Source organism: Theropithecus gelada, chromosome 14 (genome assembly GCF_003255815.1).
Source record: "Theropithecus gelada isolate Dixy chromosome 14, Tgel_1.0, whole genome shotgun sequence".
NCBI classification, from domain to species: Eukaryota; Metazoa; Chordata; class Mammalia; order Primates; family Cercopithecidae; genus Theropithecus; species Theropithecus gelada.
In genome coordinates, this window is record NC_037682.1 from 75,994,334 (window position 1) to 76,020,496 (window position 26,163).

Sequence of the window (26,163 nt, forward strand, 5' to 3'; positions counted from 1 at the left end):
TCTGAGTGACAGTTTCCTCATCTGGAAAATATAGAGGTCGGACTAAATTGTTTAGTCCAATCTTTGTACCCATCCATCTCTGAACTTACATTAACATCTAGTTATTTTTTTCCCATAAGGTTGATGGAATAATATCTTTGCAGTTATGCCAGGGGCATAGGAAAGAAAACAGAGCATGAATTAGATGAATTTGAAGGAGATCTAAATAACACAGAGAAATAAAATTCTCATTTCGTATCCTGATATCCATCTTCATTTGTGTCAATTTATTCTGTTAGGTAGGTTGCTCAAAAGAACACCTGGTCACAGGGATGAGCTAGGACTGAAATCTAGTCTGAATGCTGTTCGCCATGCCACAGGCCCTGGCACAGTGTGTCCTCCAGCCAGAAGAAGGGGAGCCTTTGTAAAATTTGGACAAAGGCTTTGGCTGCTTAGCAGTGGCCCAGTATACCCTCTCCTTTTAAACGCAAGCCATAAAATTCCTCTTTACCCTCTAAGGTATTCATTTTGTCTGGAATAGAGTTATCTTAAGTTTTAGTATTCAGTTTGGAACACACATACCTACTGACTTTAAAACTCCTCTTCCAGAGATCCTTTAAACCTCATATGAGCTGGGGGTCTACAGAACCAAATTAAAGGGTTGATACGGACGGTTTATTTTCTCTTCTCTGAGAGGCAGATTTTAATCTCTTAATTAAAATAAAATTCTGCATTCTAAAATATTTAGATATTTATATAAATAAAGGCAGGTTTGCACAGCCCTTCCCCCATATGGCCAACCCTACCATTCATCTCCCTTCACAATTCAGTGGACTTGCTATTAAGCTATGAATGGAAACAGTCTTTTATAACAGTCCTTTGAAAAAAATTCATTCTCACCTCAGGTATCTATCTGAGGTGAGGTATCTATCTGGGTGGTCATAATACATCATCTCACATATACAAATATAATGATAGCTAACATTTATGGAACTCTTCATATTTATCAGGTACTGCTTTCAGCACTTTATATAAAACCTCTTGAAATCCTTATAGGTACTCCGTGAGATTGATACTACAATAATTGCTACCTTATAGAAAAGTCCCTTGCTCAAGTTTACATAGCTAGAAAGTTGTGGTGGCAAAATTCAAACCCTAATATTTTGTGTCTAGAGTCTAGTTTCTTAACTATATATTCATTGCCTGTCTATCTATCTATCTCTCTATCTATCTTCATATCATATCAATCAGTCACCTGTTGATATATCACCTATCTACTAAAGAGATTTGACTATTGTTCAATGGGGTATACTCTTCTCTGAAGCATAATTCAATACTTGAAGAATTACTACTGTAATATTCACTGAATATTTATTAAGCACATTTAAAAACACAGATTCTAGCACCAGCCTAGTTAGGTTCAGATTCTACCCATGTGACCTTAGAAAGGTTAGTTAACTGTTTCATCACCTGTAAAATGGGATAACAATGATACATACCTCCCTGGGTTCCTATGGAGATTAATGAGTTAACTTGTATAAAGTGCTGCTGAGTAGGCAACAAGACGATAAATAGTGATTGTTGTAATCATTATCCTCATAGTTGCCATCATCATCATCATCTGTATTGTCATTGTCACTATTAGTACTACATGCCAGGTACCATTTTTGGCACGTGGAATAAAACAATAAATAAAACAAAACTTCTGCTCTAATAAAATTAATATTCTAAGTGTAAGTTCTGATGACCTCATTTCCAACTATCTCATCTCATTGTTTCCATTTGTTTCTCAAACCATGTACTGTAATATTTATATAAAATTGGGATGATCATAGCTACCCCATAAGTTGTTATAGGTTAAAATGAATTTGTACATATAAAACTTCTGAAATAGCGCGTAGCACCTAAAGGCACTCAATACACATCAGTGGTTTTAATTAATTTCTGTGCAATGGGTGTTATGGTTTAACATCACTGTCTCGATTTTGAGTCCTACAATTTGTTGACTATGGTGATTTTTGCATAGCATTTTCTCATAGGTAGTTTCCTTTACAAAGGAATGCTTTTGAAGTTGTGCTTATTCTGTTTTCTTATTGCCACCCAACAATTTGATGGTTACTAAAGTAAATACAAAGATTGCTCCCAAAACACAAACAGACATACTAAAACTAATAGAAAATATTTACATCATCTCAGATAGAGATATTATTTCACTTTTAATTTTTTTAAAGCTGATCAATTAAATTTGGATTGTTTTATCACAGAGTTATTTGAACATCACCAATCTGGTTTCACTTCCCAGCTCTGTCATCTCAAGGTATTTAACCCTCGTGAAGCCTCCTGACTCTACCTGCCTGGGTTGTTGTGCAGAGTAAATAAGAGCTTTTAAAACAGGGTAAGTTCCCTGTTTTCTGTTGTCCTTTAAACTACAAAATTTTAACTGTGCTTTTAAAACAATTCTTGAATTCTTAATGAAAGAACATTTGCCCCCTAGTACCAAAAAACAGTGAGGGACAACAGTGAATGCTGTAAATTTAAGAAACTGTCTATTGAGATAATGCATTAATTTAAAATCAAGGGGTATTTCTTTCCGTGTAAACCCTTTCATAGATTGCATTGCAGAGGAAATAGGCTATAAAACCAAATGCAGCAAGAGTGGCCTCTGTCACTCTGGGAGTCAATTTAATTCTTCTTATTTTCCTTAATTCATATTGGGTTTAGTGATCACCTACTTCAAAAAGGCAGTGACAGCCTTTGAAAAATAAGCTACTACATAAACTTAGAAAGGGGCTACGCCTTGTGAGTCATTCCCAGAGGGCTGACTCTCTTGGTTTTAATTAAAAGTGAAATAAAGCATTCTTTAAGATTATATCAGCTTTTTAAGGGCATAAGAAGGTCAATGGTTTGTAAGCATCTTCTTTCTGTTTCTAATGGTGCTGTTTCCCAGATTGAATCATGTGAACAAGGCTCAAATTTCCTTTCAGAGTCTACAGATTTGTGGCAGAGTGGATGTGGGAAGTGGGGCACAGAGTGAGAAGCTACAGTGTACAGAGTGAACGTGATTAAGGCTCCGTGAGAAGATGAGCTTGGATGTGAGAATGCCTTGGGTACAGCCCAGATTCCTCCAATTGTTAGATCAAAACACACACTTTGCAAAATTATTGAGATTATTAGAAACAATAAAGTACCTATGTAAAATGCCTGGCTACTAATCTGTGCACCATAAAGTGGCTGTTATTTTGTCCACATTCCTGAGAAGAAACATGTAAGGCAAAAATACCACTACACGAGTAGATAAAAAAGAAAAATATCTCATATAAGTACACAATCACATATGGGATTAGACACATGCCGCCTTTTACAGGGAGCCTATAAATGTAATAATAAAAGGAAAAATATGTGACATTGATTATGATGACAAGAAGGATGGCTGTTAAGAATGATAGAAGGTCTCAGCCCAAACAGCTTCCTTATGACCTCAGGGGATTTGCCTGAGCTGATAAACATTTTCTACCTGATTTGTGATAGCAATAGAAATAAATATACATGAATTCAAGGCTTTAAAATAGAATACACATATGGGAACAATTAATAATGACTAATGTGGCTAGTGCCTAGATGAAAATTCATTTGCTCAATTTCCCTTGATCATCACAACAATCCTATGAGGGAAACAGCACAGATACAATTATTCTTCTCACTTTCTGATGAGGGAATTGAGGCTCTGAGGGTGGTAACATGTTTAGCTAAAATGCACGTGATTAGTATGGCCAAATGGGAGGCTTCAGACCTAGATAGTTTGGGCACAATCCTTAGCTCCTCTGTGACCTCACATTTCCACTACCTCAAACAAGGGACCTGATATATTTTGCCTCCCTTCCCTCCCATTGTTTTCTAAAGAGTTTTATGTTTAAGTGTATTTACTGTGGACAAGAATGCTCATTCTGTCAAACAGGAGCAAATAATCACCCTGCAGTGAATATCCCAAGCTAGAAAATTCTTCCCCGAGTCAGTCACCAAGTACCACCTGTTCTATTTAATAAATAATTCTGAATCCATTTGTACCTCCCTATCTCGATAGTGTCAGTTCAGTTCTTCATTATTTACCCTGCTCTATAATATAATACTAACTAGTTTCCCTGCATTCAAACTTTTCCGACACAGGTGGCAGAGTGATCTTTTTAAAAATGCAAAGCAGATTGTCTCTTTGCTCAGCTTTAAAACCTTCAACAGCTCCCCACTGCCTATAGGATAAAGTACAAAATCCTCAGCTTGGTAAGTAAGGTTTTCTATGATACATAGCTGCCTTTTTCTCCAACCTTATCACCCACCCAATAGCCCTCAGCCACACAGGTAGTCTGGTAGTCCCAGAAGGCATTGTGTGCTTTTATATACCACGATACTTAACTTTTTCCTATTTCTTTTACTTGGAACACGTTTCTTCCTTAATTCTACTGATAAACTCAGCGTCTTCATGATAATGCCCAGAAAAACAAGGGCAGAGTTAGGTAATTCCTCCTATGTTTACCTTTAGAGACTTACATGCGCTTCTATTACAGGTTAGTTTTGGAATTTATATTTGATTTTGTATTTACAGACTTTGAAACAGTTAAAACATTAAAGGCCCAGTAAATTTTCTGCCACTCTGCAAGGAAAGAAAGCTTGCCAAAGATAAGTTTTAGTATTCAATTTGGAACACACATACCTGCTGACTTTAAAAACCCATTTAAGGGATCCTATAACTTTATATGTGCTGATAGTCTACAGAACTGAATTAAAGGGTTATAATGGAAGGTTTATTTTCTCTTCTCTGAGAAGTAAATTTTGAAGCCTTGATGAAAACAAAATGGCATGTTGTAAAATATGTAGATCTCTATAAAAATACAGGCAGGCTTGCATAGCCCTTCCCCCATACTGCCAACCCTACCATTCATTTCCCTTCACAATTCACTGGACTCACTATTAAGCTATGAATGGAAACAGTCTTTTATAACAGTTCTTTAATAAAAATAAAAAATCATTCTCACCTCAGCCTGAGATATTATTCAGGGGCTCACCATAACTCTGGCATATGATTGAGGTCTTACAAAATAAAGATCTCGCTCTGCATCCCCAAACTCAGAATGGCTTGAGGCTGCCAACATTATGATTTCTACAAAGGTGGTAAATTATAAATGTGGATTCTCTGAGCCCAGCAGAGAATAGTTAGACGTTAGACTTGCAGATGGACCTATGGGAAGATGAATGTGCATTTTCTATAGGTAATGCTTCTTATAAATGATTAGAAATTGATGGCTAGGAGTGGATGGGGCCATTTCTTTGTGTATGTTAATGCCTCTGCAGAAGGGACAGTTGAAGGTCATATTTGCTTCCAACACTATCACTTGTAATAATTTGATTTTAGTTATGCTCAATTAAGTAAGCAGGACGCCCTTAGGTTAAGGCTGTCTCCACACTCTGAGTTTCCACATAACAATCTGAAACCTAACTTAGAAGTGTTATACACAGTAGAGTTTCAGAGAGTCACAAGCAGCCGGGTTTCAGCCAGTTTCAGGCAGCCAACTCATCACCCCATGCCCAAATAAAGCAGATGCATAGCTGTAGCCCATCAGGTGATTTCTCTACTTTGCTTCTGTGTACAGGCTATAAAAGGTTGCTTCTCAAACTGCTCAGTGGAGCTCTCTAAACCTCTTCTGGTTGTGAGTGCCTGATTCATGCATTGTTCTTTGCTCAGATAAACTCTGTTACATTTAATTTCTCTAAATTTGTTATTTTAACAGCTACCTAGAGATTAGGTGCATTTGAGAAACTGAGGCCTTTTAGCAGATATATATCACATAGTAAGTAATTCTGCATTTATATGTCTGTGAGATACTTAAGGGGAGAGACCATTTTTTTTCACCTTTGAATCCCTAACATTAAGGATGATGCCCGGTACCTAGCTGAAGTCCCATGAATAGATACCCTTCAGTGAGTGAAGATGTTTCATGATGATATAGTGCTTCACAGTTCATTTCCCATCCAAAACCTGCCAGTATATTTTAATTAGCCTTCATCTGGTTTATCTCAGCCTCTGTTATCAACTGCAAAATAGCAATAATTAGGACCGTCTATGTAAAAGGACAAATAAACATATGCCATAAATATTGAAAAAGCAGCCAAGAATACTATTCTCCTTGCCCTAGAAATATCAAAAGCTGAATAACTTATTCTCCCTAAGTAGAAAAACCAATTACAACATCAAAAATTACTTTTTTTTTTTTCAAAGAAAAAGAGATGTACTAGATAAGCAAGAGTCCCACAGAAATCCCATTTATTTTTCAAATTTTAGTTTGATTTCAGGCTCTGCACATTTCTTGTTTCTGCAAGCATTAAAAAGTCAATTCCTCCAAACATAATCTGCAGCCATAGGCACTGTGCCAAGTAATTTAAAGTGCTTTCCTAAGAAAAACTAACAACTTCTCTGTTTCCTTTTAAATGGTCTTACAGAAGTAAATTGTGTGTACAATTAATTCATCCCTGAATGTTTGCTATTAAACTGAGATCTTGGGTATTCCCACTGAAGCTCAGAAAATACAGAAAACGGACTCAGGTTGCTTTTGCTGACTCACCTTTATTCTTCTAAATGTGGATTAGGAATTAAACTAATGTAAATGTAAGGATGGTTTCACATGCTAACTTTCCCAGAGCTAGTGCATATTCTAATCTGAAGCCGTAATTGCTGTATCAATATGTGCATGTTTCTGGAATAGACTTCAGGAATTTTTCAAAAGCTCTGAACAAAATATACATCATTAACTACTGCATCCTAAAAATCAGGCATTTCTTCAACATTTTTGGCTGTCTTCTTCAGCTTGCACCTTTGTAAAAGGTTGTCCTATTATAGTAGCATCTTGCACATTGTTGTTGATTCTTGATAAGTGTTAGCTAAATAAATTAATATATACATTTTTATAATATCTTTTTTAGGGCAAAAGATCCTAGAATATTTTTATTTAACCATGAGTGGTAGTAAGACATAGACCTGTGAAACAGTAGATTGGGTTCTACAACATTACTAGAGTTAGATAAGGGTTTGTCTATCTAATTCTAAGTTCTCATCTACTTCTGAGGGTCTATATGTTATTCAAGAACACAGAGAACAGCACACGGGTAATGGTGTCAAAAACAGAACCAGAATATTTTTACTTTGCCCCTGAATTATTGGCTACATTTCAAGATACAGTGGCTTGGAGAGGTATTTCCCTTTAGAAAAATAAATAATATCTGAAATGAATTACGGAGTCTTCATGAAGAATTGACGGGTGCCTAATGGATTTATAATGTAGACAATCACCATAGACATAGTTTGTGGTGAAAGTACAACACAAAGTGAGTTCTAGTTATTATTTGTTTCTATGCATGAATTCATTCATTCATGGAGTAGTTTTATGTACCTACTAAGAACTAGGTAAAGCACAGCTTGAACTACGACTTGTTCTCAAACAGGTATCAGTTTGCTTGTTTGCAGATTTTATTTCTATGTTTATGTATTCATCCAATAATCCTGAGCTCCTGCTAGCCAGATACTGTACTAAGTGTTAGGAATATAGCAGTGCACAAAATAAACACAATTCTACTCATTGAGCTTACAGTGTAGAGGGTGATACAGGCATTTAGTTTGAAAATCACATAAATAAATGTACAATTATAAATTGCTTGAGTCTTATGAAAAATAGAAAGAAAATATATAATAGGGGGCCTGATTTTCTGTTTCAGAGAGCTTCTCTGAAGACGTGCAATTTAAGCTTGGATCTAAGATGACCAGAAGTTAATGAGGCAAAGTGTAAAAAGAGCTTTTCAATTCCAGGGAAAAGCGTATGTGAAACGCTTGAAACTAGAAGAGATGTAGTGCATTTTGTGAATAAAAAGAAGGCCAACATGAATAGTGTGGTTGGCAAAGTGAAATGAGATATCCAAAAGGCAGGCAGGGGCTAGGTCATGCAGAGCCCGGATGCTATGTTAATGACTTCGCATTGCATCCTAATGCAAAAGGAGATCTGATCTGTATTTTTTACAGATCACTTTGGTTGCATTGAGAATAAGCCTGGAGGTCAACAGTGGAAATGGTAAGAACAATTAAGAATCTACTATAGGTGGGAGATGATGGGGTCTTGGATTAAAGTGGTGGAAATAGTAGTAAAGCAAAGTGAATAAATCTGAGATATTTTGGAGGTAGAATCAACAGGACTTGAAGATGAATTGAATGGTGGATGTGAGGGAAAACAAGGTAGTAAGGATGACTCTCAAGTTTTTGGCCTAAACAATATGGTAGATGTATGTGCCATTTACTAAGCTGAGGAAGTATGGAGGAGGGGAAAAGTGGGGTGAAATTAAGATTTTTGGTATCAATGCACTGGTAGTGACAAGGCCATTAAAATAGCTGTCGGTGTGTTTTTGTGTTTTTATGACTGTTTTTCTACAAAGATAAGATAAAGAATAAGATAATGGAAAAAGAAAAAAGGCGAAGGAAGGGGACCAAAATAGAATAAATTGAAAATAGAATTCTCAAAAAGGGGAATGATGGATGGGGGTTGGGGCCTGGTGCATATCAGAATTAGACAGGGTGCGTCATTTGAAAAAAAAAAAATTCAACATTGTATTATAATGTTTTTATTTGAAAAATAAATAACTCTATTGTATTCATGATACGGATGACAGAAAGCAAGCTGAAAAGAATCATATCTGGTAGGTTCACATAGAGGTAAACTCTTATCGGCTACTTACTGGTGAATTTTTCAGAAGGGATGCTTCAAAATCCCCAGTGGAGTGGAAGGAAACCAATGTAACTTTTACATTAATAAAAAAGGAACACAGGATAAAAAGAAAAAAAAAATATTTACTGACACAGAGCCAGAAGAAGGGAAGGTATATGAGAAGTCAGGGTAATGATAGAGAAAGGATAGAAAAAGAGAAATGGGTGGAAATTTTTTTCCAGTGAGCAAAAATGGCTTATGGTCTGCCAGGTCAGTCATCATCTGGGTTGGAATCCCAGCTCTGTCACTTACTAGTGGATGATCTTGGGCAAGTCAGGTAACTTATCAAGTCTCAATTCCTCATTTGCAAAACAAAGATAATTATAACATCTACCTCATAAAGTTATTATGAGTATTCAAATACATAATTCATAAGAAGTATTTAACAAAATGCCTGGCACAGAAGAGCTCAATAAATCTGAGCTACCCTTCTGTAGCTGACTATAGGTACACAATTACTAGCAAGTCATTACAAGTATGTGGCTCTTCTCACTTCCTTAGGGCTATGGTGACTTTGACCTTTTAGCTTTAAAATGGCAGAGTTCATTGTATCAAGAAATAGTTTTAATGATTTGTTAAAAATGTAGGTGGATTTAATATTTATAGAGTATTCTGAAATATTATTAGACTTTAATTATTGCAACTTAATAAAAATGCCCTAGCTGATTTACATAGTGAAAAATGTGTTTTCTCATTTATTTCTGGAAATGTTAGATGTAATTTAAAACTTGTGATTCAACTCTCCTAGATAGAACAGTAATTGGCTTCTAAACTTATTCTTTCAAAATATCAAAAAATAAAGATGATGTTCTTAGCAGACCCTCTTGATATATCCATCTTCACTCTGAATCATTCTAAAGTCTGTATTTTCTCAGTCCTAACAATATTATGAAGATATTCCTGACTGAAAACATTATATAGACACCCCATTTTGTGTAGAAACGTTACAATTGGGATCTCTGTTTAGACTGAATTGGAACTACCTTGTGGAACACTGAATTCTATTTTTCTTGCTTTCCTCTCTCTCCAACTCAGGCTACTATGAAAAGATGAGGTCTTTTTTGTTATTTTCATATATATGCTTTGGAACACTAACACAGAATTGTGTTCAACTTTCAGACTTAGACTAATTTCTTTACAAAGTTGTTGAAAGACTCAAAACATTCTAAGGTCAAATTTGGACTCCACATTTATTGGCAAGATCATACTGAGGGCAATGCCTTTAACCACTCTGAACGTCTATTTCTTTAAATAGGCCGGGAGCAGTAAATACAAGAATATATATATATATATACACACCTAGCATGATAACATAATATAAACATTAATTTTATGTTCTGTGTGGTAAGATGGAACCAAGTAATTCTGTAGTTTTTGATAAGTTGCTTAATACCTTAAGGACTCAGTTAAATGGTGATATTAATCTAATATTTTAGTTAAAATATTAAATGGTGATAATAGTACATATTTCTTAGGCCACGTTATGCCTGGAGCAGAGTAAGCACTTATTAAATATTATTTAAAAATATTCAACAAATGTTATCTTTCATCCTTCTGTATGAATGAAATGTTGTTAAATTCTAAAATTAATTGTTCTAGAAAAGTATAATTAATACCTTATTAAAATGTATAGGAACCAGGAATATGTGGAGCATCATGTGATCATGTCTAAGTGCTCTGTGATCACTCCAGGGAACAAAACAAAACAAAAAGGCAAGGTTCTTAATTTCTCCCATTGCACCAAGGGAACAGCAGAACATCTCTCCAACTTGGGGAAGGTGTTTAGTGCAAGAGAAGTGAGCAGAGGCAGATTCTACCCATTGATTCTTGTGGAAGCACATGCAGTTCGAGAAGATGAAGTGAGGAAGCGCATGCAGTACCTGGTCATCTCAGAGTCAGGGAGCAGGCCTAGGTGGTAGTGGGAATAGGGAGCTGAGAGAAGGAAGCTTTTGTCACACTCAACAGGGGAATAGTGCCTGGGAGAAGCAGGCTTATCACATAGTTTGTTCACAGTGCTGTAAACAGGTTCCGGAGGCCTGGTGATACAAGAGGAAGAGAAAGATATGCATGGTTAGTATATACAAGGAACATGTGTGCAAACAGTAGCATTTCACCATATGCAAAAGTAAAAACAACACCATTTTTCTTGATTTGTTATTAGAAGAAACCCAATTTTTCCACTTGTAACTTTTCTTATAATAAAGACTTTATTCCTCAGACTTTTTTGTGGGTAAATATGGCCCCATGAAAATGTTCAGTCCTATGTGATTTGAGTGCTCTGAAGTGTTTGGTGAATTGGAATAGCTGCTTATAAGGAAGCTCATTTAGCTGGAATTCTTGAAATTTTGTTCTCTCACATTTCCTCCCTTTACTCACCTGGAACCCAGACATGATGGGTGGAGCTTCACTGGTCATCTAAGACCATGAAGCAAACTTGAGGATAAAGCCAAAAAATACACATAAAGGAATATAAAGACAGCACTTGTGTCACTGATGATATGGAGTGGCACTATACTAACTATGGACTAGCTACCTTTGAATTTCTTCTCTGTGGATAAAGATAAACTGCATTGTTCAAGCGAGGATCATTTTTTTTCTTATATAAATGAGACCTAATCTTAACAGATATACTCCTACAAAATTTAAGACTGCACATCTAATACAAAGAAATAAGTATAAATAAGGTTTACTACAAATGTTAATGTATTTAATTATGTTTGGAGTCCATCTAATATCTTCGGTATACATAGGAAATGTAAACAATGCTATTTTCTTTCCATATAAATTGGGCCTATGTCTATTTGGAGAAATCTCTGCATCTTAATTTGAAAATATTATTATACATAAAACGGCAGCTGATCTAAACTGCCAGCACAGAAACTTAGAAGAAAGGATTCAGTGACTTCTTTTAGATCATAAAACAGTCTCATGATAATGTCATCTCAGTAACGTTGTTTCTGCCTGGGAGAGCTGATCCTATTTTCTCAGTCTGATGTTGACTCTCTGCAGACTAAGAAAATGTGTTTCCAATTTTCTCCTAGTCCTTTTACCTCAGTAGCACCATATTTTGAGTCAAATTTTCACAATCAAAGCCTGGCTAACGGAGATCTTTTAGAAATTCCTGGTTACATTGTATTCAACTGAATAAAGAGAAAATATTTTACTTTCTGAAAATTATAATAAATTCAAGCCAATGAAAATGAGGTCTTGTATTTTGTCCAGGGTTGAACTCTTGAAACTTTTATTTGAATCTTTTCAGAACCATTTTATGAATATAATATTATCATTTGATTCACATATTTAGTAGATTTGGTGTTTGGAACAGGCTTTAATACCTTGGATTTTAGAAGAAGGCTCTTATTTTTTTTGCTTTCAGTCACCTTCAGGATGGTTTTATAGTGGACCGATACTTGCTAAGCTTAATTCTTCACTTTTCAAAGTCTTATCAACACAGAGAAACAGTTACTGATATTGCAGGTATATTTTACCTTTGTTTCACTTTCTATTTCTTCCCTATTTATTTACTTGTTATTTTGTACATTCACTGGCTAAAGAATAGAGATATCAAATCCAGTTTCTTTTGTTGATTATGAGAACACTTAATATCTCAGAAGATGGGTAGATGAAAAGATACCAAAACATAACAAACCACTTGAAAATTTGACAAAGTCTTCTTGCAATATTGACAAAGTTCTCTTGCAATCAAACAACAACATTAAAAATATCAGTGAAAAACTCCTTTCAAGTGGCATAAAAATGGGGTTCACGTTTGAAGATTTCTATCTAATGACGTTATTACAGTGCTAGGATTCTGTCATATATTCTATCATACAGTATGTATATTATGTACTAGAACACAGTGTGGTATACAGAAAGTACAACACAGGCTATAATCTGAACACAGAAATGGCACATAGTAGGTATTTGGTAAATGTTTCTTTGAATGAATTTTTTTTTTTTTTTTTTTTTTACCATTCTTTGCTGAGGGAAATTTTAAAAAAACCTTCTGGTTCTTTCAAGGGAGCCATAAGTTACTCTAAATTTTTTAGGCCATTATAAATTCTCACAGGTTATACCAGAAGAACCAGAATCCCAACATCATCATGAACTGACTGGCTTTAAGTACTTAATTAAAGCATGTGTACATGGCTCATCTGCCCTCAAAGGGATAGGTTTCTTGTGTGTTTGAGTTTAGCCACTGCAATGCCTGCCTACAGTTCCTGTGAGAGTCACTCCAATGGGCACAGTGGGCTCCTCACAGACTTCTCAGCCCTGAGTTGCAGAAGGCCTAATACTGGGAGTCAGCATTCTTAGTCTTTCCCCGCAGTTATATTCTGTGTGACCTCTCCCCATCAGACAAACAAGAAATGCCATTTTATAAACCATCACGGATCTGGGTGGCAGAACAGATGCCACTATCACTTCCCGTTCAGTTGGTTAAGGAAGTGCCAAGGGGAAATGACTTTTGGCAGCATGAATCAGCTAGTCATAATTGAAAGGGCCTGCTTGGAACTGCCAGAATGGCCTAGGTCAGAAGGTAGTGAATATGGAAATCCAATCCAAGAGGTCTAACTGTGGATGCCCCCAGAAGGAGGCAAAAGCATTCAAAGATACTGGTACAATCTCTAAGTGAATTTATAAACAAATCATTTATCTTGCTGTCCATTTATAAAGAGCCATAGATAATGACTTTGTTGCTCATCTGCTGAGCCATCAGCATTTATTTGCATATCTATGGATTTATAATTGCAGGTTCTTATAGCATATAATTAGCATACCCTGGCCCTTGGTGATCTCCCTTTTCTCTGAACTCCATTAGCACTTGCTATTTGTTCTATTTCCTTGTCATTTTAAATTGCTAATCCACAATACTGGTGTATGTTGGAGGGAGGTGCTTCATCTATACCTTATTCTTAGGAAAACTACCTTGCCTGTAACTGTTCCTTCCCATTTGGACAACTTGCCACTACCAAATTCAGTATCCTCCCTAACCAAAGCAGTTTAGACCATTGGATCAGGATTGGGCCCCTCACCTTGCAAGCATGATCTGTATGGTGGGACTCAAAAAGAAAAAAAAGAAAGAAAAAAGGAAAAGGCCTAGACCATTTGGATTCTCCTATGGAAGGTGAATAATGTGAATAAAGGAGAAGAAATTATCAGTTAACAGAATAAGGAAAGGATGCAAAAATGCAGAAGGTAGCTGTAGCTGTGTCCACTAATTATAGAGCACTGGAGTGAAGCTCTATCAAATTTTGTTGCTAAAAATGTCTAGAGGTACCGTGAGTCTAGAATAACTGTCTGGGTTCATTCTTTCAACTGGGTTATGAGAGCTCATGCTATTGAATTTCTTTGATGATTCCCATATGACATTAGTTGTCAATCAACTACCAATCTCCCACCACATCTCCTTATTGGAAGTGAGATCTGATCTCATGTTTGCAATCAGTACAGTGAAAATAAAACAGGCACCTTGTTTATTTTCACATCTCTTTCACATCACCTCAACTAGACTATACCTTCCAAAGCCAACAGACAAAATCTTGGGCCTCTGTAATTTCATAGTACCTGAGACTAATACCAGACTGATTCTATCTTTAAAAGTTTGATATTTTGTTCATTATAAATTCTTTTGCATTAATTTTATTTTCTAAAATATTTCATTAAAGTATTTTTGTCTTAATTGCTGTTTCTTGGTGTTCCCTTAAATTTTGCACCCAATATGAATACCTCGCTCACCTCACTATAGTCCCGGCCCTGTATCAGAGATAATAAATGTTTAAGACAGTGATAATAATGACTGTGATTGTAAATAGTCTTCATCTGTGTAGCATCTGAAGCGACAAGGTCAAAGGAATATGTCTCTCTTCTCTTAGAGATAACAATGAGAGTGATTTACACTTTATTGAGTTTTCTAACTCCCTACCAAAGGGCTCTCAAAGCCTTCAGGCTGTCTCAGGCAGGGACCTCACTTCATTGTACTATCTTTATTCATTCACAATGCTCTCTTCTTCTCTAGAATATTAGATCCTGGAGGATCAGGACCAAATCTCCTGTGTCTTTGTTTCCTCATTACTTTCCTGAATGCAAGAATGTATTACTGAAGCACTGTCATAGAAAGTGAAAGGAACTGTGAAAAACGAAAGTGATCAGTACCTTTTATTCTCTTTTCCTGAGCCAGAACTAAAAGGGGGCATCTAAAATTACAAAAAAGATGGATTTGGGTCATATATGTATATGATTTTGAGCATAAATTTCTTCATCATATAGACTAATATGGCTAAATCTGGAGACCTTTCAGATTCTCCAAAGGTTATCCTGCTATGGTCTTCTTTGGTTGCCCTAATGGGAGGGGGGCATCCAACCGCATGCCCTGTATTTGCAGAATATAGAACCAAACTGCATTAATTATAGCAGCTGGGATGTGAAGGGCTCAGATGCCTAAGTATCTAATATATTGCCAGACATAATTGGAGGAAAAAGGATTGTAACTTTAAAAGGGTGCCTCATGCTCCTCTTTACAAATAATACACTGTTTATTGGGCCAACGATTTGGAAAAGTATAAGAGGATTGAGTTCCAGGGCTGGGCTAATAACTCTGAAGGGTGGGATTTTGGGAAGCCCTAAAAGTAATTAGGGGATAAAAGAGAATTAGGATCAGGTTGTGAACTATGTGGCTCAACATGTGAAATGACATTATAAAAATGATTAAGAAAGAGGCTGACTTCTCTTATACTGAACTTTAAGCAGAAAAGTATTAGTCACTTGATTACGATGTTATATGGGCCTTAAAATATGACATAGAGACATCTACGGGAGGGATTGATCTAGGTGATTTGTAAGAACCTATTCGCCCCCCTAATTCCAAGCACCATTGAATTGAGCACTCAAGAATTTCCACTAGGGAAGCTGGAGTAGATGCCGATTTGCACCACACTTACTTAACTCTTTCAAATCTTAGTTTTCTCATTTATAGACCTAAAATAATATTTAAAAAGTTTTTTCTGTATACCAGAAAAATTATAAATTGCAAAATTAGGCACAGATCTAAATTATTATGAGCACCATGTTAAGTACAAGCAAATCGAACTAGGTTTAGATCTGGCTCTTCCAAATTCTACCTTGCATGACCTTCTGCTATTTCTTAACATCCTCATCTGGAAAGTGGGAATAGTAATATCAGCCTAAGGATGACTGTGAGAAATAGGAAGAATGTGCATAAAGCACTTAGCTCAGTCCATGGCACTCACTCAGAGCTCACCAAAAGGGAGCCATTATTATTATCTTGATTATCACTCTTAGACACTTGAGCTCACAAGGATGCACAACCTCAGAAAATGTTGCTCCTGTTTGTGAGAATTCATACAAATAATATTCGTCACCCACTCACTTAGAATCAGTCAGTTCACACGATAGCACTTTCAGGTAATGTGAATTCTCTACAAGAGGGTTGAACAAAGGAAGTAACAATCGATAGCTTTCAGTCTCACAAAAGGTACTGCATAGGCGCCTTCTAAAGACTCACTTATGCTCTGTATATTTAAAAGGTAATTGATCCCTTTAATAGCCCTGGAGGTTGATGATCACTTTCTCTGAACTTCTCAATTATTTTCACTGCCCCTAACAATACAGCAGCCCGAACTCTAACGCCCGATTTGTACCTGGATCTTTATAACAGTTTGCTTTCCTGTATGGTTCACAGCTGCGCTGTCACATCAGATTGTTGGGTCATAAGTAATTTGTTATTAATAATAGTTTAGGTACCACAGTCTGCAAATACTTATGTTTAAAAGTAGAAATTAGGATTGGCTCACTATTTTTTCTATGTAAACATCACTTTCAGTTATATTTTACTGTGTTTATTGAGGAGTTTATTGGAAGATTGAGGAGAGAAAGGGCAGAGTAAGAGCTGCATCATTTAAAGTTGTTTTGAATATTCAGATGCCTTATTTCCTTAAAGAATGCTTGGGTTTCAACAAAATTGGGCTCTCTCATGGCAGTGGGTTGTAAATGGGTTATGGAGTGTTTCATTGGAATAAGAAGTTGAACATTAATGATCTTGACAATGGTGATTGTAACAAAAGGGAGAGTGATCTCTGTTCTTGGTATTGGGTGAGGGTGTCCAGTTATAGTAGTATTTTTGTGGCTTTCTGAAAGTTGTTTAAACAAATATTGGCTAAGAGTGACAGGGTCAATATTATGGCCAGACCAAGGCCTTTGAGACATGGATTTAAATTATTTGAGGAAGGTTCAATATGTCCTATACTAGTGTTTAAACTCTTACACTTTTGTAAGCCTGCTTTTAAAGACTTTGTATTGATTTAAAAATTTTTTTAATTGATCTCATAGTATAAATATAGATCTACAAAAAGTCAGGTTGATAGTTAACTAAGAATCTTCATGGAAAAAAAATTAAGCATGAAATAAATTGAAGAAATCACATAAAAGATGAGAGACTTGACTACATAAAAATTTGAAACCACTGAAGCAAAAACTCATAAATAAGCAATAATCTGGGGAAAACATTTGCTCAATTATGTTTATCAATATTTTAAAGATGCTCCTACAACTCAATAAGAAATACAATAACATTTTAGTAGAAAACAATTAGTATCCGATCACAAGAGAAAATACAAATGACAAATACAAGCACACATATAAATATTTAACCACACTAGGAATAAAAATAACACAAATTAAATGATACATCCCCTTTACCTATTTAAAAAATAAAGGATCTTGAAATTGACAAATCACAATTTAGTTGTGGTATGTTGAAATAGACACTATATTGCTGATGCTATGGAGTGCAAAACCTCCTTAAAACATTTCAAGAAAGCAATTTGGCAATATATTTCAGGAATTTTAGAAGTAATCCTGTCTTTTGGTTCAGCAATTCTACTCTAGTATGCTATCTGAAGAAGAAAATAAAAAATATGTCCAGGCCGGGCGCGGTGGCTCAAGCCTGTAATCCCAGCACTTTGGGAGGCCGAGACGGGCGGATCATGAGGTCAGGAGATCGAGACCATCCTGGCTAACACAGTGAAACCCCGTCTCTACTAAAAATACAAAAAATTAGCCGGGCGTGGTGGCGGCGCCTGTAGTCCCAGCTGCTCGGGAGGCTGAGGCAGGAGAATGGCGGGAACCCGGGAGGCGGAGCTTGCAGTGAGCCGAGATCGCGCCACTGCACTCCAGCCTGGGCGACAGAGCAAGACTCCGCCTCAAAAAAAAAAAAAAAAAAAAAAAAAAAAAAAAAAAAAAAAAAAAAAATATGTCCAAAGGTTTCTAGAGAGGAAAGTCATTGTGGTTTGTTATAAGAGCAAAACAGAATAAAACAAAACAATCAAAATGTTCAGCAACAGAAGGGTATGGAATATAAGATATATTCACATGATGGTTTATTGTTTAACCATTAAAGTTAATATTCATAAAACATTTTAATGAGACAGGAAAATGCTTTATTTTATAATGTTGAATAAAGTGGAATACAAAATTGTATATGTGGATGTGGGGACAGCAGGAAGTGAAAGCACCTAATTCTCTTACCATTTCAGAGAGAGACTGAGCTAAGAATACAGGAAAGTAAACATTGGGGAGTAGGAATTCTAGTGCAGGTTTGAAAGAGGGTGAAAGAGTGAAAGAGAGTGAAAAGGGTGAAAGAGAGAGAAAGGAGTGAAAGAAGGCTTTCTGGAAAGTGGTAACAGCACATGCAGATTTAAAGAGGAATCTGCAAACATATCCCATTTAGGGAGTTTTTTTAAAGGTTTGAGTAGATGACAAAATTGAAAAGTTAGGCAGGTCTTGAGTACAGTTTTAACATCCATAGTTGATAAGAAGTTATGGAAGATAGTGTTCCTCCTACTAGATGGAATTAAAAGAGTGCAATAATTTTGGCTATTCATTTGTTCATTCATTCATTCCACAAATATTTACCAAAAACCTACTTTGTGGCAGGTACTATATACCTAGTACCAGAGAGAGGTACAAGGTATATAGTAAAACAATTTAAAAAATGATCTCTTTGTTTATTGAACAAATATTTTGATTGTAAGGAAATCTGATTGCAGGAACAGAGACTTATTTAAATTACTTTAGGTAACAGGACACATGTCCATGGAAACCCAGAAAAAGCTGCGTGAGAAATATGTAAGAGTGAGATCTAAGGAGCTGGATCTTTACAACTTTCCCTTCAAGATACGCTGTTTCTTTTGTGCTACTTGTTCCTTGTGTCTCAAATCGCCACTTTAACTCTAATTTATAAATGAGATACTTTATACTTGATAGCTTCGTCTTTCCCTCAATTTCTATTCTGTAATGTCATCAGCTGGCACTAGACTCAAAATGGACCATCGGGCCTCCTTTACACCATAAATCACTAGCTTCCCCTTTCACTGATCATTGCCTCGATTGGACTGCTTTTCAATTAAACATTCCTAACAGAGTATTTGCTGGACTTAGTACACCTTTTTGAGCAAACCACCTTATTGGTTATTGGTTAGCCTCTGGATTGGCATCCTTTGAGCCAAGCACACTCCCTGTCTATTCAGCTCTCGCTAGCGGATGAGTGACCTGGTCTTTATGAGTTTGGTTTGCTTTTTCAGCAGACCTGTGGGCAGGGCACAATTGTTCAAGCTGTGTATCCCATTGGTATTTTCAGGTTTGGTCTGTTGAGTATACTCCCCACATCTTCGTATTCTTAGCCAGTACTATGAAACAACAGTGTAGAGAAAAAAAGCAAGGCCATTCCTTTTTGAGAAAAATTTGAAAATAACAAAAGACAAAGGAAAGTGTGAGGAACATTGCAAAGGCCCCCAAAGAGAAGGTTTGAAGCTTAATATCACCTACAATTTCTTTCTTTTTATCACGCTGTTAAAATATAATATTACAGAATAAATACTCCACCTCTAAAATAATTCTTTTCTTTCCTCAGAGGCTCGAGGATGATTGACATTGGTAATACCTAAAGTTGCCAAATCTGATAAAGCTTTGAGTTTTAAAATTCATACCCCCACAAGAATTTCTGAATATATTTAGCAAAATCACATTTTCTGAAGTAGAATTCAAAATATTTATTCATCTATATACTTTTGTAGGCCAATTTTACATTACTAAGACAAAGTCTATAGGGGGAAAACTCTTATACCTTTGACTGAATGGATACTAAGATTGAATATAACAGCAACTCCCTAGAAGGCAAAATAATGTTCAGATATAATTCTCTACTTATGAACAGGAAGGATAACGTGGCTTTAACCAAATCACTTAAATGGGTTTCTTTCACATTTCTTGGAAGAGGTACATTTTCCTCTGTTTCATGCGGCTGTTTCCATTTAGTCTTCTGTGCCTGTTACTGTAAACAGGTTATGAAGATTGTTTGGTGGCCATGAGGGAAGGATAAGACATGCATAAGAACAAGAGATTGTTGTAGTACTGCCTTGCTCTCTTTAGAGAAGGCTCTTTGCTAAGTAGCACTTTTATTGGGATTTCAGACCAAGACAAAGACTGAGGTCATAAATCCCCTTGAGTTGATGGTTCACATCCTATTAAAATTTACATATATTGGTACTTTCTTCCAACCCTAAACATTAGAAAGTCCCTGGTTTCCATCAGAGTCTAACTCCTACTTTCTCCATAAAGTCTTCTGAGTACACCTCATTATAGATTTTTCTCTCTTCTTAACTCCCATACAGTATTTCTTCATGATTGTCACTTGGTTTTGTACTTTGATATATTTTAAATAATAATAACAACTCATATATATCTTGGGAACTTACTATGAGGCTGGCCCTGTGCTACATATGCTATATATATTCGATGTCATGTAATCCTCCCATGAAACCTAAGATATATGTAATACTATTATCTGCAAAGGTTGACATTAACTTGCCCCTCCTCACATACCTGACTTGTGAGTGGTAGGGCTTGGCTTTGAACCCAGATTGTCTGGGTTCAAACCACTAAGTGCTTTGTTGTCATTGTTTTAAACTCTTTCGCTAGCATATACTTGCTCTCAGTAATCTGAATATCTTTCTTGGTCATATTAGCAATTATAGTTCCTATTTTAAAGGCAATAGAGAATAGAACAGATAAAACGAACTGTGAGTCTGACTCTCTAGATTCAAGTCCGGCCCCATTCCTTTAAGTCATGTGATCTTGGGCAGGTTGTTTACCTCTATGCCTCAGTTTCCTCCCCTAACACCCAGGAATAGTGCTTGTCTCTTAGGGCCTTATGAGTATTAGGTGAAATGATGCATGAATAGCACAGTGTCTTGAAGAAAATCAGTAAATGTTTTGACTACTATAGATATTTAAATAGGAAATCCAGCTGTAGTCCATCTGGTTTATACATCTCTCTCTTGTCATGTCTGTGGATGTGAATTCATTCATGACAGATGATTTCCTCTTTTGATGACAAAACCATATTTCTGGCCATGACTAGGGTTGCAAGATTTAGCTAATAAAAATATAGGATGTCCAGTTACATTTCTATTTTGGAAACATAACAAAACTTTTTTAGTATAAATACGTGACTATTGCATAAGGCACATTTATACTGAAACCTATTCATTGTTGATTATTGTTCAAATTCACATTTAACTGGGCATCCTTACTTGGCAACCTGCCAGCCCCATCACCTTGCAAGTTTCCCTACATTGCTAGTAACCTGCCTTCCAGCATATACATTTATTCTGTAATAAAATTTACTTGTTTACTCTGACTCCCTCTTTAGTTTGCTATGTTCTTTTATTTATTTTTAAAATTTATTTAATTAATTATTATTATATTTTGAGACATATTCTTGCTCTGTCACCTAGGCTGGAGTGCAGGGTCGCAATCTCAGCTCACTGCAACCTCCGCCTCCTGGGTTCAAGCGATTCTCCCATCTCAGCCTCTCAAGAAGCTGAGATTACAGGCACGTGCCACCATGCCTGGCTAATTTTTGTATTTTTAGTAGAGACACAATTTCACCATGTTGGCCAGTCTCATCTCGAACTCTTGACCTCAGGTGTTCTGCCCTCCTCAGCCTCCCAAAGTGGTGGGATTACAGGTGTGAGCCACCACGCTGTCTGCTATGTGCTTTTAAATCAACATATGTGCTTAATTTTGTATTTTCAGTGCTCAACAAGATGTCTCTATTTATATCTATCCCCATATTCACATCTATACTCAAATCTATACATAAGCATGCAGATAGACAATTTCAAAATAAAAGTTGGTCATATTATACATATTATGCCACTGCTTTTATTTTTAAATTTCACATTGGATATTAGACATTTTTCTGTGTCAGTACACATGGCACTGGCTATCTTTTTTTTAATGGCTGCAAAAACACTCTCCACACACTGGTGGTGGTAGTATAAACTGCTGAACCTACAGTTCAGAAATCTTACTTCCAGAAATCTGTTCTACAAAACTCAGTACAATAGGTGTTCACAGAATTGTCATTGTCACAGCATTTGGAGAAGCAAACCACTGGAAAACCTATGTTCATTAGTGTTGAATATAGTTTTAATGTGGGCATTAAAAACATTCCTGTGTAAGTAAATTTGATGACATATAAAGATAGCCACAAGATATTATTAAGTGAAAAAAATTCATTAGCATTGAATATAGTTTTAATGTAGGCATTAAAAACATTCCTATGTAAGTAAATTTGATGACATATAAAGATAGACACAATATATTATTAAGTGAAAAAAGCTGGTTAAAATAATATATACAGTTTGATTCAGTTTTTGTGAATAATAAAAAATATTAAGTATGATCCTAATTTTATTTAGTAGAGAATGAGATTAAAAACAATCTAGAAGCATATGCCACAGAATTTGTTCAATATCATTTATGAATAATATGTCTATATAAAATTTTTATTTTCTCCCACTATTTCATGTTTTCTAAATGACTTTTAAATGACATTAAGAATTATTCATGATATAAGCTGAGCAATAGTTATAAATCTGTATATATAGTTTGGTGCCAATTTTGTAAGAGGCATATCTGTACATCTGTAGGTTAATATGGAAAAGTTACCAACATGTTAATAGTGCTTTATCTGAATGGCGGGATTATGGGTACTTTTGATTTCCTTAAATATATTTTTTTGTATTTTAAATTTATTTTTTAAAAATATTTTTTGTACCCTGTAAGGGGGTAGATCTTGAATGTTATCACTACATACACAAAAAAGGTAACTATGTGAGGTAATGAATATGTTAATTAGCTTGATAGTGGTAATCATTTCACAATGTGATATGGTTTGACTGTGTCCCCAACCAAATCCCATCTTAAATTCCCACGTGTTGTGGGAGGGACCCTGTGAGAGGTAACTGAATCATGGGCGCAGGTCTTTTCCATGCTGTTCTCATGACGGTAAATAAGTCTCATGAGATCTGAAAGTTTTATAAAGGGGAGTTTCCCGCACAAGTTCTGTCTCTTTGCCTTCTGCCATGATTGTGAGGCTTCCTTAGCCATGTGGAACTGTAAGTCCATTAAACCTCTTTCTTTTGTAAATTGCCCAGTCTTAGGTATGACTTTACCAGCAGCATGAAAACAGACAAATATACAATGTATACCCAACAAAACATCAAGTTGTACACCTTAAATATATAAAAATTTGTCAATCATAACTCAAAAAAGCTGGAAGAAAAAACTATTTTTTCTCTTAATTCCAGGGGAGGACTGTTAGGGATGTGTATTGGGTACTTTTCAATTCAGCCCCAAAGATCCACAGAAACAGAAAATACATATTTTTTCAAATTAGTACTGTTTCCTTATTAATGAGCAACTTTTATTTCTATGTAGTGCCTAGGTACTAACTAACATGGTATTATGAGAGTAGTGAAAGCTCATTATAAATAGTTATGACTAACAAGATGGCGTAACTGGTATCACCATATTTGCTATTTAAATTTGTCAATCTCAAATGTCTTCAGTTATGCAAATATATTCTGTTACTAACAAGATTCTGCTTAAAGTTTAGTCTACTTTGGGGAAATTATGCGCTCGCTAAAGCCATTTTATGGAAAAGATGACACAAAATTAAAGCAAATTTACAGCAAGTGTAGTCTTTTTTTACTGGTGCATCTATTCACTCAACATATTTACTGCCCTTAGAAAACACATTGGGAGGCTGTGAACATGGTGGAAAGAGCACAAGATTTGGGCTAGAAGATCTGGGTTCAAATACTGTTCTTCCACCTATCTGTGTGACTACAGGGAAGTACCTCTGTTGCCTGAATCTTGGCTGCCTTATCTGGAAATGGCTTTTTAAGACCTACCTTATAGGACTGCTACAGGATTAAATGAGATAATATATGCAAAGCCTTCACAAATCACCTGCCATATGGTACACACACAGGAAACAACTATATTAATGTACCAGATACTAATCTAGGTGATATGGAAGATAAAAATCTGCTCTAGACATAAATTCTTCCCTTAACCATTACCTCATCTTGGAGATGTGTGTCTGTATTTGACAAAGTAAAGCTAAAAATGACTAAACATTACGGGAGGGAAATAGACCTTCTTCCCTCAGTGACACAACACATTCTTAAGGCAACCATATGTATGGCTTTCCTGTTTATGCTCTTTTAAAGACTCAGAAATCATCACTAAGGAAAGTATTCATATAACCAAACACTGCCTGTTCCACCAAAACCTTTTGAAGAGTAAATAAATATATAAATAAATAAATAAATAAATAAATAAGAGCTGTTTTCTTGTACACTGTTGGTCATGAAGCCCAACAAAGACAGCATTAATTGCCTGTCATGAGGATCCAGAGAAAACTATGCTTTATTACCGATCCTGACTGGCCCAGTACAGCCAACGGAAGTCAGAGGTGCTGTTAAGTGAACTACTGGAATGAGGACACAGGGAATAACAGAACTAGATGGAAGAGATTTTTTAAAAAGACTAGCAATAGAGCCAAACCGTCTATCTATTATATCTAATCAATCCGGAATAGATTCAACAGATGAGAGAAATTTTAGGACAATACATTCTAATCACAGCTTAGATAGATACCAGGCAACAAAACTGCTAGAGAGTTGTAATAAAAACCAGGCACAGTGAAAAGTAATGGTCAAAATATCAAAGAGCCAATGGGCTCCACAGAATCTTGAGGTCAGCTCAGAATACTTCCGTGCAGCAGGGAGGTATACAGAACATAGAATTTGGAGCAAAGTCACTTCGTAATCTTCCCTTTTGTCTCCTTAAGAAATATTCTACAAAATCTATATGATTTGCCTAAAATCTGGAATTGGATTTTTAGATGGTGAAGTAGAGGAGGGAAATGGTTGAATACTAGATTATTGCAAGAATGGAGGGTACCCACATTTCTCAGTCACTATATGGTCACTTATACCATCACCTTTAATCTTTACAACAATAAACTTTCACAGTGGATATTACATATAGCTTTTGCATAATGGTGGCACATGATGGCATGTGCCTATAATCCCAGCCACTCGGGAGGCTGAGGCTCGAGAATAGCTTGAACTCGGGAAGCAGAGGTTGCAGTGACCCAAGATTTCATTATTGTGCTACAGTCTGGGCAACAGCGAGACTCTGACTCAAAAATAAATAAATAAATAAAAAATAAATAGATAAATAATAAATCAATACACAAATAAATGGGAGGGAGTAGGATAATTGAAATATTAATGTGTGTTTTGAGCTTCCTGTTTTTTCTCCCCAAGGCTGAAGCATATAACCAGACCTTTATATTCCCTTGCTCCACTAGAGATCTGTAATACAGGAAGAAAAGCATAATTTTCCCAAAAACTTCTCTCTTCCAGGTTTTCATTCCTCAAAAATCTGAGCTCCTAAAGGGTTGATGCTCAGGGGGAGTCTGAGAGAAAAGGCAGGCAAGATAGAGCCTATTATTATATATTTGGATTTAAAGGAAATAAAATAATGCTCTATCAAGATGTATTTATAGAGTAAAGTGCATACCTGCTACAGGTGTTTTTAAATAGCTGATACATTTAGTTATAAAATCTAAACACTGCCGTACAAATTCTGGTTTGGTAACTCTTGCTCAGGATCAATGATTTTCTTTGAACATTGTCACTAGTAGTCTCAGTGGTTTAGGGTCATCCGCTATTTTAATGAAAATTTACCCTATGAGAGAAACGCTTCTCTCTCTCTCTCTCTCTCTCTCTGTGTGTGTGTGTGTGTGTGTGTGTGTGTGTGTGTTTTCTAACGTGCTACATTTTGCTTTTACTTCTGGTAATATGATTTTCCCTCTCCTCTCCTCTCCTCTCCTCTCCTCTCCTCTCCTCTGTCACCCAGGCTGGTGTACAATGGTGCAATTAAGGCTCACCACAACCTCTGACTCCCAGGTTCTGGCGATTCTCCTGCCTCAGCCTCCCAAGTGGCTGGG

General features: G+C 36.0%; 1 protein-coding gene across 11 annotated transcripts in view; it reads right to left on the minus strand.

Annotated features, from left to right (window-relative positions):
- DLG2 (discs large MAGUK scaffold protein 2) overlaps positions 1-26,163 on the minus strand; it is a 2,171,029-nt gene that overhangs the window by 476,382 nt on the left and 1,668,484 nt on the right. For 10 of the 11 annotated variants that reach the window (XM_025355445.1, XM_025355443.1, XM_025355446.1 and 7 more), the window contains one exon: positions 10,655-10,810. The exons of the other annotated variant lie outside the window; for it this stretch is intronic. In XM_025355445.1, the coding sequence (XP_025211230.1) occupies positions 10,655-10,810 (156 nt within the window). The remainder of the gene's footprint in view (positions 1-10,654; positions 10,811-26,163) is intronic. 11 annotated transcript variants of the gene reach the window in all.